The 18,640-nt window shown below is 36.5% G+C and overlaps 3 protein-coding genes across 3 annotated transcripts in view; 1 reads left to right on the top strand and 2 right to left on the bottom strand.

Moving 5' to 3' along the window:
- LOC136264551 (uncharacterized) overlaps window positions 1–18,640 on the bottom strand; it is a 46,980-nt gene that overhangs the window by 10,164 nt on the left and 18,176 nt on the right. The gene's annotated exons all lie outside the window — the stretch shown is intronic.
- Window positions 3,416–18,558, bottom strand: LOC136263981 (F-box/WD repeat-containing protein 7-like). The gene is made up of 12 exons (XM_066058652.1): window positions 18,347–18,558; window positions 16,456–16,634; window positions 15,996–16,267; window positions 15,600–15,721; window positions 15,210–15,283; window positions 14,253–14,330; window positions 14,130–14,202; window positions 7,563–7,674; window positions 7,013–7,137; window positions 6,651–6,726; window positions 5,413–5,528; window positions 3,416–3,652 (listed from the first exon to the last, which is right to left on the bottom strand). The coding sequence occupies exons 1-12, from the start codon at window positions 18,434–18,436 to the stop codon at window positions 3,524–3,526; spliced, it is 1,446 nt and encodes a 481-aa protein (XP_065914724.1). The 5' UTR covers window positions 18,437–18,558; the 3' UTR covers window positions 3,416–3,523.
- On the top strand, window positions 12,085–13,154 carry LOC136263982 (alpha-protein kinase vwkA-like). Its single transcript, XM_066058653.1, has one exon. The coding sequence runs from the start codon at window positions 12,152–12,154 to the stop codon at window positions 13,025–13,027; it is 876 nt and encodes a 291-aa protein (XP_065914725.1). The 5' UTR covers window positions 12,085–12,151; the 3' UTR covers window positions 13,028–13,154.

Genomic DNA, 18,640 nt, shown 5'->3' with positions numbered 1-18,640 from the left:
GATATACCCCCCTGAGTCTATTCAGAGTCAACCTGAATAAGATGTCCTTCATCATTAGCCATTGAAATAGCTACAGATCTAGAATTCATGAGTAATGTAGCTAGTTACAAAGTATAATTGTTCTTTAATTGCATGGTTAAAAGATTCTGCTCTAATTACTGATGTTGGTACTTGGTATAGTAATTCCATATGAGTAGTCATGCATCAATGGAAATAATGAGGAGTCGAGCCTGGTTGCTGGCTGTATAAACATATATGCTTTGTTTAGGTTAGGGTAACTGAAATTATTCTGGATATACTGAGACATGTCCATGAATTATTGTGTACATTATTATCACTTTTAGCTTGCTGGTAATGTTATGCCGGCATGTAGAGTGGGTTAACATTGTTGTATAACTTGCTTTTACACTGTATAATATTTTTGAATTTGAAACAAAGCAAACCTATAGCTACTCTCCTATCAACAGTTCAATGAGTTGTTGTTGTCATTCTGACAGTGTGATGGTTAGCTATTGCCTAGTTGGTGTTATCGATGGAGAAAGCAGTGAATGGATGGATAACTTTATCTTTACTGTTTCATTGGATGTAATCAACATTGTGCTGTCTTTCCAGTTACCATAACGGTTTGACTTCAGGCTATATGTGACCGGATTTGCAAAAAAGTATCTTTTCCACACATTTGACATACCAGCAAACAAAATGATGTAACACTTGACTCTTTATACTGATTAACTTGCTCATAGTATCAAAATATAGCCAGATACTGTAGCTACATTCATTGAAAATTTCAAGCAATTACATGCCATGATCAAAAAGATATGAAGCTTTAAGTTCAAAAAATGAGTCAAATTTTGTGTGTGAAAAGGATACCCTTTTTCAAATCCAGTATGTGCTATATAGGAACCGTACATGCATGGTGACCCTGCTATATTGACCATTAAATTTTTCACAAGTGACTGATAACTATTGGTTTCAAAATGGTCTGCATGTATATACATGCTCTTAACATGGTACATGGTGTATGACTTTAGCATTTGTAATATAGCCAGACAGAAGAAAGGGCAATAGCTATCTGTGTAATTAAATGATCAAAGCCAATGCTAATTAGAATTGACAGCCGGGGTAACCCCATTCATTGGACAGAGCATGCATATTTGAGTTACATGGAACAGTTTGTGTATAGCTAAATTTTTGCCATTAACCTACCATCACAGCCATTTCTTGGCCACCACGGCCACCTTTGATTTCACACCGATCTTTTTTTACCCCTGCCTTTTGGGGGGCAGCACTCTTTTTTTACAGCTTGGCTGTTTTGGTTTGGATTATATTTAAATGGTTAACTTTGAACAATTTCTCACAAGTCAAAAGTTATCATTATCCATATATATATATATATATATATATATATATATATATATACAGAGAGTGCAAAACTGTTTATTGTGGTTAGAAATAGAATTAACAGTAAGATCATCTTGAAGCTGAAGCCAGAGTAGGATTATTAAGTCAGACTTCTTTCTTATCACAAGAAAATACCTAAAAATGGTATTGCCATTTCGAATCATTAAATTTCTTTCACCTTTAGCTCTTCTAGATTGTAATTCTTGGACCAATGTATTATGTTTGACATGCTCGGATAGGGTCATATCATGGGTAATGAACACTCTCTTATGTTGATCATTAAATCTAGGTGGAGGACTTGAGAGAGAATAGCGTATTCATCACTTTCTGAGTTCAATCTGACAAACAATGGCCTGTGCTTTCCCTCAAGTCTCCTACCAAGGTGGGGACTTTATCAACTTCCACATGGATGTCAAAAACTGATAGGCAAAGAGAAGTAAAAGATTCCTTATAAGCTGATAAATCAGCTCCTTCTGGATAATTATACATTACTAAGTTGTTCTTATGACGATTTCAATCAGAGATCTCATCAATAGCATACACTCAATGCAGCTGGTAACAGGTTCTGAACTTTGAACAATAGCCGAAGATGTGCTGTAGACTTGATTTCTTGCTGCAGATTTTTATTATTATTAACACTTTATGTCTCTCACAGCAACATGTGCTGCAGCCTTAGGATTACCTAATTTCAACGACTTAGACTTAATGACTTGACTTAGTGGCTGATAAGGTGTAACAGAAAAGTTTTCATTCATAGAACACAGGGCGTTCACTTTTATAGACAGATCTGACATTTCTTTTCTAATGGCACTGTGTTCTAATACAAGTGGTTTAGTTTTGTTAGCTTCAGAGTTGTCGGATGGGAAAAGGGCTTTGTGAATGGAGTTAAACATAAACTGCCTTGAGCGAGTTTCACATTTATTAAACTTACAATAATACATGACATTAGATGTTAACTGGATGAGCAGCTTATACTGATCTTTATTTGAGCCTTCACAAGATATATGCGTGCAGCTATGAGTAACACAAATCACATTGCACAGCCTCACTTCTCTTAGTATATTTCTTATGACAAACATCTATGCTTACTTAAATCTTCAGGAGAGTCATCTGGTCTCTTCCATTTACAGGGGTTGTTGTCCAACTAGGCCATCGCTTCTAGGTCTGCTTTACAAATCTTGCCACATGGTGGGTCTTTATTTCTACTTTTAATATAAATGAAAATTCTAGCTAAAATCTTCTCAATAGTCAAGTTCATAATTTCATAGATCTACCAATGGAAAATCTAGACTGTTAGGCATAAAAGTTGGGGCAAAAAGTTTGAGCATAATTTTTAACATAATAGGTAAACTTTTTGAGCACTGCAGCATAACATAATAGGTAAAATGAAAAGTATAATCGGCTGGTGCTTATCCACCAGCCGCAACATGCTGCCAGTACTCATCTCAGATTCCCTGCATTCCTTTTGTGTTGATTATTGTATCAACCCTATCTAAGTATATGGTAGTCAAAATTGAAGAGCCGTTTTAATAGCTAACTAGTAAACCTCACCAGCTCATCATAGCAACTTGGATCTCAATAACAAACAAAAAGATGCTGGGCATTCAATAGCTAGCTAGACTAAGTACTGTGGCTATAGCCACCACTATTTAACAGTAGAAACTAAGTACCTGCTAAAACAGTAGAAGTCCATACAAATATTGACAGCAACTGTAGCCATAGACTCATGTTTGCGTTTTGTGCATCACTAATAAATAAATAGACCCTGTATTAATCAGTTTCCCCTAAACTAGCTAAAGGTACTGTATATAGTGTATACAAAACTGGTACTACATGAATTATGTTCACATTATTATGGCTGCTTATTTTCACCAATGACAGTGCATCTGTGTTAAAAATTAAAAAAAAAAAAACGTTCATGCTAGTCTGAGTAGTCAAGTAGCTATCCACCAGCATCAACAGGAGACCTCCAGCACTCTGATATATTATTTAGTGAGTTATTTATGCACACAACTGAGTCATAATCCAAATTAATAAAAACCTTGCACAAGTACAAGTAAAACAGATAATACAGAATCCATGATTCAGTAAGTGATGTTGTTGTGATGGATGCAATGTGAGGTCACCAATAGTTGACGATGCTGATTACTCCAGGGGGATCAGGAGGGATGGTCACTATACGAGTATCATCAGCCCATAACAAGTGTACCTTAGTTTGTTGTTTGTGAACTGTGTGAAGTAGCCTGCCACCCTAGAATTAGATAGTTAAAAAATACTGTATATACAGTGGTCCCTCTGTTATCTAAACTCTTTAGGAATTCAGATATACAGATCCTTTGGTACAACTACTCCAGAAGAATGCACACTTTAGACAATATACTCTAATAGAACACTCGTTTCTACTATTCAGATAACAGAATGTTTGGTTAATTGATGGAGTATCTTGAAATAGTTATATCCCATGTCAAAAGCAATATGTCATACAGCAAGTAGAGATGGCCATGGGATGATATATTGATACATCGTTGTATTACAATTAGTGCTCAGCGGTATTAAAATTTGAATACACGATATTATTAGCAGGAAAATATTGCGGTATATCGGTAACTTTTTATAGTGACTATTGCATCATTTCTTGGGATAGGTATGTATCCCATGTAGTTCAGTACAAGTAGGCAGGTGTTTATAATGTGGCAACTTCAGTGTTTGTTTAGGGTGTGGCTTGCTAAACCATCAACAAATTGAGTAATTAAACACCAAAGGCTGAGTTAAAAACAATCCTATACCAGTATTTCGATATACCAGTTATCAAAGACTGTCACGGTATGATAACCGGTTATATTAATTTATCACGATAAATGGTATTACCGATATATCGCTGAGCACTAATTGCAATATGCAAGAGTGATACAGGATATGGTATCAATACATTGTGTATCGCAATATATTGAGTATATCAACTTGAATATTAAATACATGCGTAGCTGTTTGGCATAAAGCTCTTGAAATGCATTTACATGTACAATCAAATTGTTGCCACAGAGTTATATTAGAAAAGATATTCTGTCTGTCTTTTAAGAAAATTTGACACATATACACTGCTTTGTAGTACTGCAATGTATCGTTGTATAGTTTGGGGATAATGGTATCAATACTTTCAAATCCTGTATCATCCCATCTTTAATAGCACATTATTTTCAAGGTGGAATATGTTCACGGACATTTCATTACTTAAAATCTTACTCAAGAATGGCTAGCTAGCTAATTATTCACTACACTAATGAATTTAGTGTGATCAGCTATTCACAAAAACTTTTCCTTTTTAAAATAACCAGAACCACTCCTAACAAACTTTCCAAATCAAGGACATAATAGAAAACCCCTCTATAATAAGCACAATTTGTTAGCACTTATTATGTAGTATGCATAATTGAGTGTGACTTAAAGGTGTTCTGCTTGAAAAGTTTTTGGCTAGGAAATTTTTGGATACTATCTAATCTGCATGAAACATACGTAGCACAACACCTTTTTACATTAGTACAAAACATTCTAGTTGTAGTGTAATGTGAGCAGATGATTTCCATAATTCGTCCATGCTGGAAAAAGAAGAGGACCACACAGAGAGAAAAAAGACATTAATCATGACAAATACAACAAAATGATTGCTCTGTTAGAGTATACAGTATTAACCACCTGAGAAGGCTACAACCTGTGTCAGAATCTTGACACTAAAACTCTTGTTGAATTTAGAAAAGAGTCCATATCTACTGGTGACTTGATCTACTGGCAAAATGTAGTCTAGATATACATCCAAGGGGCCACTAGAAGCTAAGATCAGGGATTTTCTTGTTACAATGTAACTCGTTGATATAAAAGTCAAAAGTTCTATCTAATTGATCATGGCATACATATGTACTGTATATCTGTTGCTTACAAGAGCTGAAAAGGGACTACAAGGCCAAGTGTTGAACTACATGTAAGTTCAGGAATCTGAAAATATTTAATAGTTACCTTGGTGTTCCATACCATGACCTTCTTACAATCTCCAGCTGATATGAGACGATCTCCAACAAGATGGACACACCTCACTACTCCAATATGACCTTGTAACACGTGTACACAATGACCTGCATAATCGGACAACAAGAATTATTAAATATTACTATTTTAAACATTTGGATAATCAGTGCATTATGTTGGAGCAAAGTGTATGCTCTATTAGAGTAGTTTACAACATTCTTTATCTAAAAAAGTATTTGAGTACACTGCTGTTTGGATAACAACAATAGTTCCATTGTACTACAGTTAGACTGAAGATACGTACATCAACAAATGTACAGGGTATCTGTTTACATCATTTTAAGTTAGTAACAGTTACTACACGCCATGTTTTAGAGACAAAAATCAATGGTTCCCATGTGAGAAAATGAAACCTTTTGTGATTGTGCATAATTGAGAAAGACTATGGAAGATCACTGTGTAGTCTGGTGGCGCCCGCCCCTTCGTCTAAAGAGAAAGGGTCTAGTATTATGAATTTGTAACAAAGGAATTAAGCAATGTCATCACAATAATGGTGGTGAGAACGGCACGACTAACAGCCATACAAAGTAGTTTTTGAATCTGGTTAATAAACGGCTGCTAACACAACCAAATGTACTTTCCATATTCTTTAGCAGTACAAGGCTCTTTACTACTTCCACCTTTTGCTCTTGTATAGAACGCCCTATTGTCGACTACAAACAACCTAATCTTAATGCATCTTCACAAAACTTCGTAACAAACTCTTCCACACATTATGTAATTTTACAGTATCTATGGTAACTCCAAAACAAAAGTCCCAATAACATGACCTGATTGGTGTTACCCGTTTTCTGTAACATGCTACAAATTTTGAATGCTAGAGTGACCAGACCATTCCTCCAAGAGGTGGGCGCTGCCAAACTGCTCACTATGCTGAGTGAATTATTTATATCAACAGCCGCTTTAAGAGTGGGAATGAAGGGGAGTGGTTTATTGTAACTGTGTAGTACAAACCAATGAGCAGCTGGCCAGCTGTGAAGCAACAACGCTAAGCAAATGATAACATGACAGCTACACCACAGCTTCCTTAATTATGCCAGTGTTCTTCATTTCATTACATCATGCATTCACAAAGATAATCTACGTATGATTATACGTAACATGTTTAGTATGATGTCAAATGGATACGCTCTATTACTGACTGTTAATAACTATGTAAGAACACATACCAGCATAGCTCCATAATCTAATGGTACTATCAGCTGATCCACTAACAATAACTTGGTCATTAGACTGCAAGCAATACTAAAATATGAAAGTACACATGAGACACATAATAAAACTCACAAATGAGTGTACAGAGTATAACAATGAGCTGTATAACCATATGCACAATAATACCATTTTCTGTTGCACCTTACAACGTTACAGGGTTTTCCCCTTAGCATAATAAAAGCAGTAAACCAGTCAACCCAACATCAAAGTCATTTCTGTTACATACACTCATCCCTTTTACCACATCAAAATAATTTGAGTAAAATAAACACTGTTGTACCACTCTTTAAGAAGACCATGACTTCCACTTTCTTACTATTTCTTCAGTATGTCCACTCAGTGTTAGCCGGTGTAGTCCAGTGGTAGTATCCCATAATATCACTAGCCCATCTCCACCTCCACTGATTATCCACTTGTTATTAAATAAACAACAATAAATACCTACAAGAACACATGACATGTACTCATAGATACACAAACCATGTACTACAACACTTGTACAAAAATGGACACCTTTTACAACTGATAATCAGAACACCTCACTAATAAGGACACTGATAATCAGGACATGGTCCCATTTGTGTTAACCATAGGGTATTCCTGAACCCCAATGATATCAGGTAATGACAGAAGTGTCTGGATAAGTGAATTGTTGTTTGTAACAACGAAGCCTATTCATTTACAGAGATCTGCTCAACTTCTATTATATTATCAAATTAAACTTACACCTATGCTTGAATGAAATATTCTAATTAGGGCAAGGGTCGGCTGTTTAGACATCTACTATCTCTAACAATAGAGTATGGTCCCAAGGTGTTATTATAAGTTACTTGTTACACAGTAAAAGTGAACAACTTCACACATACCTTCACTATGTTGACTCAGCACATTTCTGCATATTCCCAGTTTAGTATTCCACACTCTTAGAGTTTTATCCCATGACCCAGACACCAACAAATCATTGTCAGTTGCCATACACTAAAAAACAAAAGTAGATCAGTTTCATTATGTATACAGTACTACATGCTGTACACTTAAGTGTGTGCAGTGTGTGTCGCTGCTCCATCTTAAGAGACATGTATGTCCGCTGAACAGAACATGCAAGAAACATATAATATTCACCACTGTAGAAACCATTTTTATTTTACTGTATCACGAACATCATTTTTCATTTGCATGGCACATTCGGAATGGAAGTCAGTCATAGTTGATAGTGCCATATTGCATGCTCCATACAATTTTCTACTGGAGGAATTAGTTACCGCAGTACATAGACTTGAAACGTGCACCGCGCTTCCCTTACCTAATTTGTTAAAAGTTGGTCTCACTCTATGAGTTGGAGCATGCTGATTAAAAATTCAACCAAACTTAGGGCTTAATTGGCTATTTTACAAAGATTTATCACAAAACATGCATACAAAAATGAGGGTTTTTCACTGTACTATTTTGTACCTGGACGTGTAAGTTCATCACACAAGGCTCCTTCCTCTGTTTTCCATAGTGCTAGTCACTATACAAAAATGTTGTGTATCACACGGCTCACATTTCATCAAGGATTCTGATAAATTAAACCCATCTCCGTAAATTGAAGTATGGTGAAGTTACAGTGCTTTGTTTGAAAGGCAGTGCAATATTTAGTAAATTTGTAAAAAAAATTTATGTGTAGTTAAATTGACACATTTTTGATATGTACAGCATTTATAATGCTACATATTTAGTTTTTGATCAAACTAATATAGGACTAGGGGTGTAGGCGTGTAGCTAACAAACATGTACTTGTCACAATATGAAGCCCCAAATCCAGCAATACATATAGGGGAATTTGACCTAATTTTGACACAGATATGTACTCCATAATAGGGAATGTGACTTTGATCATTTATCTTCCACCAAAGCATGTGCTCAACACACAAACCAGGCTACGCATCAAATTCCCATGCATGTCTAGCCCCATGTCAAAGGTACTAGCATGAGTTTTGATAACTATACTTGCAGGCAGTTATAGAGTGGCATGGTCTTTTTTAACAACATTAATAGACCTATAAATATTATATCCCACCTTTCCTCCCACTCCTGGGAAAACTGGGAGCTGATGTGAGGATTTGAACTAGGTAAATTTTAAATACCTTACATGTAGTTAAATCCCACTATATACAATGCTTCTGATATCCCTATATTGTTGCTGCGTACCTTGCTTTGAAATACCACAACTGATAGGTATGTATAAAACTGCATCCTTTAAAAAAGATTTTTTAAAACTAATGACACATAATACTCCTGGAATAGTCCGCTATTCCCCAGGAATTGTAAATTGAATAATATAATGTATCATTAGTTTAAAACATTTTAGGGTGCTATTCCAGGAATGTTATAATGTGTCATTAGTTTAAAAAATATTAAAGGATGCATTTTTGTACATTTCCTGGAATAATCTGCTATTCCCCAGGAATTATAATTTAAATGCTATAATTTGTCATTAGTTTAAAAAATATTACAGGAGACAAATTTGTTAGAAACACTTGAAGAATGGATTTTTTCCCTATATCATGGTTATTGGGTTGATGTTAAGGCATTTGATTCCATTCTTCATTGCTGATTGTTGTCTCTAAGTTGGAAGCATATGGTATTCATGGTAACTTGTTTTCGTGTTTCCTTTCTAGCCAGTCTCAAAGTGTCTGACTGAATCTCTATTGTGAATGGTTTTCTTCAAGGGTCTGTATTAAGGCCCTTGTGGTTTATTTTATATATAAATGATATCCCTGACCTATAAATTAATACTAACATTTACACAATCATTAAGGACTTCATTGATTCCCTAAAGTTTACAGTGTGATCTCAGGGACTGATCCAGAGGGGGTGGATGGGGTGGCTAGCCACCCACCATGCATGGCCTTGCAGCCACTCAGATTTGCATTATTTAATAATGCCAAATATTACTGATCATGAACACTCTTTCGTTATAATCAATATAAACTAAATCCCTCCATTGCATCAGATTCCAATGCTAGCTGGCTATAACCTTACAGTAGATGGTAGCAGTATAGCTACATGAATTTATCTATGATCATGGGCAGTATTAACTATCACCAGGTAGAGGACTTCTTGAAGGAAATAATATTATGGGGTCTGTTTTAGGATTGAGTCAATTTTACTTTTATGTCTGCAGCAATTCACCCTAAGATGTGGAATAATGCGACTGCCCCAAACTTTTAAGTTGGCTAAGTATAGTGAAAAACATACTGAGAATATTATAGCTGTAACCTTTAAGGTGATGTTTCTTCTTGTGGGGCATGTCATTAGTAGGAGATGATAGTTCACATTTAGTTATTCAATGGAGTAAATCTAAACTATCATCTCCTATACATATCACATATGACAGAGGAATGTGCATGCAGTATGTGCACAGGAGTTACAGATGTATTACACTTTGTCTTAACCATACATTACATTAGGCCAGGCAAACTTGATTACTAGTTTCTCATCCACAAAAATCAGTTCAGATTTCCATGTGGGTGCATGGGAGATCATTTTTCATTATTCATTAGTAAAGAAAATACTCCAAATCAAGCTGTCTGTTATATAACTAAAACCTTTTAAGAACTATTACTTACGTATTAGCTACCACCTTTTCTGAGGTGCAAGTGACATTTGCTGTGCTGTAAAATGATAACCAGCCTTCCTAACATCAAAATACGTGTGAACGTGATTGATAACAGCAATAATGAAATTAGAGGCAGTGGGGTAGGGATGTGGGTGGGGATGAGAAACAATTAATCAAGTTTGCCCGGCCTTATTATGTTCACAAGGGCATGCTACTAGCTATGTGCTGCACTGTACTAGCTATAGATGATAATATTGTCAGCCCTTCCTCCCTGATGTAACTACCAAGACATTCAATACTCTCATCTTAAAATCTGGGCCAGCCACCTATACCTTGGTTTATTTCTGGATCAGTGTCTGCATCTCCTACTGGTATATGTGCACAGGTGAAAATTAGTAAAATTTTAAAGTTTGTTAAGTAGTGAAAAGCATACAGGGAATTATTATCATTATTATTATTGTTACTGAGCAGACAGCACAGCTGATATGCTCAGGAAAAAAAGCAATCATAAAATGAATTTAGCTACGTAGTTACAAAGATTACAGTTATTGAGTTCCATACAATGTTTGCAGTTCCGCTGAAAAAGAGTCAATATTGTTGCTCTCAATGATGGAAGATGGTAAGTTGTTCCAATCCTTAATTGATCTGGGGAAAAAGCTCTGTTGGTATGAAGAGGTAGATGAATTTGGTAGAATAAAACGATGTGGGTAATATAGTCTGGTGGATCTTGTCATTGAAATAAAATGAGGAGGAATTGACAGTGAATAATCTTGATGTATAATTTTAAAAAGTGCTTGTAATCTGGATATTTTACGTCTCAGCTGAAGGCTTGGCCAAGAAAGATGCTGTAACATAGCTGTGACTGAGCTGAATCGATTGAATATTATAGCTATAACTTTTAAGGAAATGTTTATACCATTAGGAACATGTGATCAGTAGGAGATGATATAGTTCACATTAAGCTATTTAATGGAGCAAACCTAGCTAAGCTATCATCTCCTAGTGACTCCTACATATCACATACAAGAGAGGAATGTGTAGTATGTACACATGCAGGTGTTACAGATGTATTGTTCTAACCATTAGTGTTAACTCATGATCAGACATTATATGTGCATAAGAGCACAGTGCACATGCTACTGTGCATGTGCATGCGCTTCACTGTACAAGCCAAACAATAACAGTATCAGCTCTTCCCTGATGTAAATAATAAGACATTCAGGACTCTCAACTTAAAATCTGGGCTAGGCTGGGTAGCCACCCACCTTTATTTATTTCTGGATCAGTGCCTGGATCTAGATTACATAACATGAGTACTTGACTGCTGAGATTCAACATTGCCAAATGCAAATTGGAAGGTTCATCCCAACTACATATACAATGGTAGACAGCAAATGTTGATTTACGTACAGTACAGGAGGAAAAAGACCTTGGTGATTGGTGCTCAGCTGATAAGAAGCCTCCTTACAATGTTAAAAGGCTGCAGCAAAGGCACTGGAACAGAGAGGTCCTTCAAGTTTGTTTCTACTGACTTGTTTCTATTTTTATACAAAATGTATGTTATATCTCACCTGGAATACTGCATGCAGGCCTGTATGGTATCCCTATCTAAGATATTGACCTGATGAGAAACCTCAAAGATGTGCCACAAAACTTTAATTTATATTTTGTCCAAGCAATACATTTATTACGTGTCCAAACATAATATTTATTTTCAGAGTATGAATTTTACAGAACCACATCCTGTTGTGGTATTCACAGAAATATTGGACTGACTAACTGTCTGCCTGACTTGTTAGATATATACCAGCATATTTCGCATACAATGCTTAGTTCGCCTTGATTTGTTAGAAAATGGGCCAGTCTACATCTGGGAATAGTTCAAGTAATTATACCACTAAACCAGCTGCACCAGCTAGGCCCAATCCTGATGATTATGAAAGCTATGTTAGATGGGAGGGAGGGAAATTTGCTGAAGGAAGATTTCGCTATGCCATTAAAGGTACTTGGATAAGGCCTAGATCAAAGGAAGGTCAGCACTGTGTTGTAAAACATTCAAAGGCATCTTACACATGGAAGCAAACAGACTGGGACACCACTGTGAAAATCTATAAAGAAGCAGAAGAACTTGCAAAAGGCTTTAATACATTTTCAGGCACTGATCGTCCAGTACACTTTACTGAAGTAGTGGTTGTTAAATGCTTGTACAGAAAAGATCCCAGCAACCCTAGTGGGCCTAGGCTTAATGAATACTGCACAACAGAAGATTACCTCTATGGAAACTTTAAGAAGTGGGTTAACAACTATGGAGTTTGTAGTGATGAAGCTCTCAACACTGCTACCACCATGCCTGCCTTCATGCACTGGAGTTGGTACCACACTGGAGGAGAGAAAATGATAGCAGATCTTCAAGGAGTACGTAGTGACAAGGCATACACTTTAACCGATCCAGTAATACTGTCCTTGTCTGGTGGATATGGTGCTACTGATATGGGAGTAGAAGGAATGGCAATTTTCTTTCTGTTTCACAAATGTAACTCATTCTGTGAAAAGCTGCCCAAGCCTAGTGTTAACGACTTTAAGAGTCAGATCCCTCAGGCAGAATTACGGTCTTGCATGCAGCTTGTAGCATCTGTAAGACAAGCAACAACATACACATGTGAGCTCCGGCTGTCTGTGCAAGTTCGTGTTCAACTGGTGGCAAGATTTAGGGCTATAGCTTCAAAATAAGCAACTTGACTACAGCATAACTATGGCTTTTGTGTTGAACATGCTGTGCATAGTATATATGGTGTGTGCATATGTGTGTACTAGTCACTGTGTACACATTATACCTTTACTAGACATATTAAAAAGATTGATGTAAAGAATAGGGATCACTGCAAAAATTTATAGAACAAAAAGGGATTGCTGGAGAAATCAACAAGGAATATGGTTACATGTACATCACGTAAACTCATTAATCCCTATTATGACTCATTTGGTAATGTTAGCTATCTTTAGGACCTAATTACACTTTGTACAGAGGTGGTATTTTTAACAAGGTAGTCTATAAGAGGTGGCCACTAAGCAAGGGAGCATACATAATGTCCAATACAAGTCACATGACCTTCCCAACATACTACATATATGCTGTACACTTAGAAGTGTGTCGTGCACATTGGTACCAGTAGTCAACTCATCTTAAGGGTGATGGGATACATATATCTCAGCATGCAAGAAACATAGTGGTGTTCACAATCTTTACCACTGTAGAAAGCATTTTATTGGCTGCATCATAGAATTTTTGCATTTATGCGACACGTTTGGAATGCTTCAGTGACTAAATTTTCTGCCGTCAAAAACATTTCTTTAAGTAAATTGTGGTCATGTTACACCAGATAATCAGGTACACTTACATATTAAACTTAAAAGAGCAACCAGCTCTTGTGGAATTCATGAGATTACACACATACTGTATGCATACACAAACACAAATCCTAATTGAAAGTATAAAGTAATGCAGGCTTAGACAAAAAAAAGGGGGGATTTAACCCAAGACTTCTCATTCCCAAAGCCACCTGATCAGGGATGCTGAGTAACCCATTTACAAGGACATTCATTTGGGTCAGATGAGCGAACCTCAAGGAGGGCAGGAACAAACTTCTAGGACACAAGCAAGGATTGGGTCATTGACCTGGACAAACATTTACTGCATAAAGAATACTTGAATGCATATTAAAATCTCCTGCTGAACAAGGGAATCCCCAGCAACACACACACGCATGCACGTACGCACGCACACACACACACTACACACGCACACACACAACACCATGTTACAATCTAATACCTTAATCCCATCAGTATGCCCTTCCAGTGAATGCAGCGGTTGTCCAGTTTTCACATCCCATATGAATAGTGACCTGTGAGTGAGTGTAGGTATGTAGACGGCTCACATGAGATCATATTATACCCTTCATCTCCACCACTGATCACTACATGCCCATCAAAACAGATACACTCAACTGAAACACTGTGTGCCTGAAATTTGCTGTAATGTACACAAGACACTTGATAAATAGTCAAGTACGCACCACAGAAATTATTCTAGGTACGTGCCATAAATATCTTATACAATATGCTAGAACTTGGCCACTTTATATTTATATTGAATATCATGAGTTTAACCCTGTATGTAATAAACAATAGGTACAGTGGATCCTCAGCTGTCTGAACATCTTGTTAGCTAAAAGTGTTCAGATAATTGTTTAGTTTAACTGAAGCCCATAGATTTATATAGGGCTTCATTCTAATAGAACTGTCATTATCCTAATAGAGTGCACACTAGACTAATAGAACAGTCAGGTTGCTGTTCGGACAATTAAGGTGTTTGGATTCAGATAAGCAAGATCCACTGTATGTATCATTTGTATACATGTACTACGTTGCTCTAAATTACAGCTGGTTTGATATTAATGCATGTTCCTACTTAGTTGGAGGGGGTAAAGAGAGTATATAGAACAGAAATTTGTTCTTAACAGTCAGGTTTCTAACAACTTTGTACATTACCAAAACATCTATTCAGAGCTAAAATCTGAAGATAAACATCAACGAGAGTGCTGTATGAAATTGATTACAAGCTTAAGAAATATGCGAATGGTAGCCTTGCATATATGAGTATGCAATACTGGCTGTAATACTGGCTGTAATACTGGCTGTAATACTGGCTGTAATACTGGCTGTAATACTGGCTGTAATACTGGCTGTAATACTGGCTGTAATACTGGCTGTAATACTGGCTGTAATACTGGCTGTAATACTGGCTGTAATTCAATACATTATAGTATGTAAATGCCCTTGTATGTGTAGCTGAAGCATACAGCCAATTTTAAGTTTCAAATGATACAAAACACACACTAAACACTCTTACTGTATACAGTGTCCACCTTGTATAGTGAACACCCTCACAGCTCCATCTGCACAACCAGTAGCTACCAGCCCATCCTGTGGATATACAAAAAGAGTGGTAGAATGGTAAACTTAACAGGAATCCACTAAATAGTATACATTCACCATAATGCTAAAGCATCAGAAGTTTTTTATATGGACACAAGAACTTTTGGACCAATTTATTAGAATCAAGATTTTTCAAAAATTCCCTTATATATACCGATTGAGACAAAATACAGGTACTCAGGAAAGTGATTCCACTGTTGTGGTCACTACAAGTACGTATTTTCTCTTCATATTTCAACTCTTTATTTTTAATGCAAGAGAGTTCTTAGGTCACTCAGATATAGTACACACACAAATAGGATACCTTCATTACAACACAGGTGACTTCATCAGAGTGACAGTCTTCAAATGTACAAGTACACTTGTGTTCTGTTATGTCCCATAACTTCGCTGTGCCATACTTTGACCCTGTAACCAGCACTGAACCTGTAGAGTATACTAGTGGTTACCATAGTGACCATTCCACCTGGTATAGTGACTACATGTATGGCACAATTTGATTTTAGTGATAAAAGCAGAGCCTGACAATGCAGATGAAATAACTAAAGAAATCACCAAAGTAATTCAATTACTCTAATAAAACATACACTACAGCAAGGACACAAACAAGCCAGGCACTACACTTAATACTAAAAATGTTTCATCTACACAACAACAATAAATAGTAAACATTTTACAGATACAAATTCCAATCACGTACCATCACAGTCCATAGCTGTTATCGGTTCACGATGAGCCTTCAGTAGTGGACACATTCTGTATACACCATTTTCCCAATGCATTGATAACATGCACACTTTCATGTACACTAGTTTCCATTGACACATCGGGGGCTGTAGCAGTCCCTTACGAAACATCTTTGGACTGTATTGTGCCTTAGTGGTGGGTGAAAATGGTCTTGTCTCTTCAGACCAACTGGGATCATTCAACCGGCCAAATACAAGCCAGTTCTTCCTTCTACATAGTTTATGCCTAATTGTAAAATATAAAATTATTTCTTGATGACAAAGACCCTAGAAATTTTTATAGATAGTCCTCTTTTAGAGATTAAAAATGTATGAAGCCTGAAACCAAGATATTTAAGGGATTTTTTTTTAATATAGAGAGTTCTAATAAGGAGTGATAGCAAGGTATATAGGGGTAGACAGTTTAATACTCACCATAGTGTATTGTCGTTGGTACATTGTCTCCAAGCCTTGCAGCACATGGCAGCTCTACAAAGTGTCTGTGCATCCACAAAGGAAAAGATACGTTGTACAAGTTCTGATGGAAGTTGTGACACAAAGTCGTATGAAAGCAACATTGTCATCTTGCAATAGATCCTGCGTAACTGTAACACCTATCAAAACACAATGGAAATTGCTTGATTTTCCTTCTACTACATACTAAAGTATGGCAAACTTATTTAAATTGTTTCTCACCCCTGGTTCCCTAGCCACCGGCATCATTCTTCACTTTATCATAGATACATTTTAGAGGCATGTAGAGCCACTACACGCCTCTAAAATTTATCACCTCAAATTTCAGTACCATACAACAGGAAATTTTGACAAAAGAAAAGGTTGACGAACAGTGTTGGGACAGTTACTTTTTAAAGTAACTAGTTACATATTACATATTACTTGCAACTGAACTATTTAGTTACAGTTACATATTACCCATAAAATAAAGTAACTACAACAAAATTACATATTATATTACTTTGTGTTCACAGCCTTAAGCTGTCATGTTTGAAACTACCACCTTATCACGTGACATCATTGCATCATTGGGCAATGTGCAAATCTTTGTTATAAGTAAGAAGCTGGTGAATAAGCTTCATTCAGTAGGCTTCATTACTTCGTTGTGGCTAGGCATTACTTAGTGGATTACTAGTAACTTCGTTACTTGTAGTAATAATATTACGATCAGTATCCAGTCTCACTTAACTTTAGTGGTCTGGTTGGTTGGAGAAGATTAAAAAAAAAATCAAAACGTAATATTACACTCGTTACAGTAACTATATTACTTAGGTAATGTGTTACATTTGTAAGTAAAGTAACTTGAGTTATATTACCGTATATGACCGTATAGAAGCCCGGGTGTTTATTTCCTATAAATCATTTTTGACCCGGCGTTTAAATGAGACCGGCGTTAATTTGGACCCGGGCGTTTATTTCTTACTAGCCACTCATTGAGAATGACAGGTGCCAGTACAAGTACCTATGAAATACGAAATCCATAGCCCATCACGTACATAAACCCATTTGGACTCCTCTGCTGGGTGAAATATTGGAAGTCGGGCGGAAAGATGACAATGACCACGATAAATACGCTATGGCCATCACCAGAAGAGAAGGCATAGTCGAACAAGACAAGACATCACAAGACTGGTGACGAGACATCACTGTATAGTTAGCAGCTGACACGAGTTTAGAACCCCTTTCAGTTCATATCATTAGCACCCCGGCGTTTAAATGAGCCCCGGCGTTTATTATGACAGTCCCTTAGCTGTACCCGGCGTATATTTGAGCCCCTGCGTGTATTTGAGCCCGGCTTTAATACGGTCATATATGGTACCTGTTTTTATAGCATATATTACTTAGTTACCACAAAAGTAATAATTATGTAACATGTTACATAAGTAACGTGTTACCCCCAACACTGTTGACGAATTTGACAAATCAGTTAGTTTTAGTCAAATGTCCATAGTGCCTTTAAAAGTACACGTTTAGACTTATGATTTCTTGATTTTTGAATCCGTCAACATTTAATTCATCAAAGCTGATGAAGTAGCAAAAACTTTATCTGTGAAATATACATACTGTGATTCTATGCTTGCAAATCCGAGCATAGAATCACATCGGTAAGACTAACTTATAACCTGATACCTGGATGCCTGCTGCTGCAGTGATTTGGAGCAAAATTCTTGTGGATCTGAATTTTTTATAATTTATTTATTTATTTTTACTGAGAAAGACGGCCATGCGGCTGATACAACTTCAGGGGGGTGTAACTGCACAACCCCAGGTATTACATTATTACAAACGTATGTGCAAATGGTAGGCCAACCTCGCATTTCTGCACCAAATCCCACAGTAAGTCATGTTGTAGAGAAGGAGACAGATCCTGAAATTGTGTCACCACCACGTTTAAGTCCATTGTAGTACAGTACGGTATAGACTCAGTAGATTCCTTAGTAGACTTCCCAACGAGAGCTTCTCAACTTTATCGCACAGTCGCATTCGCATGGGACAACTAGGCGCTTATAAAATCGATATATATATATATATATATATATATATATTTTTTTTTTTTTTTTTTTTTTTTTTTTTGGCGGGGGGCTTACAATCGATAAGCTCTATC

Source organism: Dysidea avara, chromosome 8 (assembly GCF_963678975.1).
Source record: "Dysidea avara chromosome 8, odDysAvar1.4, whole genome shotgun sequence".
Lineage (NCBI taxonomy): Eukaryota > Metazoa > Porifera > Demospongiae > Dictyoceratida > Dysideidae > Dysidea > Dysidea avara.
Note: the sequence above shows the minus strand (reverse complement) of the source record. Positions and strands in the feature narration are given on the sequence as shown.

Excerpts from the sequence above, each read along its gene's own strand:
- LOC136263981 (XM_066058652.1), bottom strand. The coding sequence starts at position 18,436 with ATGGACTTAAACGTGGTGGTGACACAATTTCAGGATCTGTCTCCTTCT. Across the intron at positions 16,268-16,455 it reads ACCAACGACAATACACTATG|GCATAAACTATGTAGAAGGA; the intron begins GTGAGTATTAAA and ends TTTTACAATTAG. Across the intron at positions 7,675-14,129 it reads GGCATACTGATGGGATTAAG|TGTATGGCAACTGACAATGA; the intron begins GTATTAGATTGT and ends TTTGTTTTTTAG.
- LOC136263982 (XM_066058653.1), top strand. The coding sequence starts at position 12,152 with ATGGGCCAGTCTACATCTGGGAATAGTTCAAGTAATTATACCACTAAA.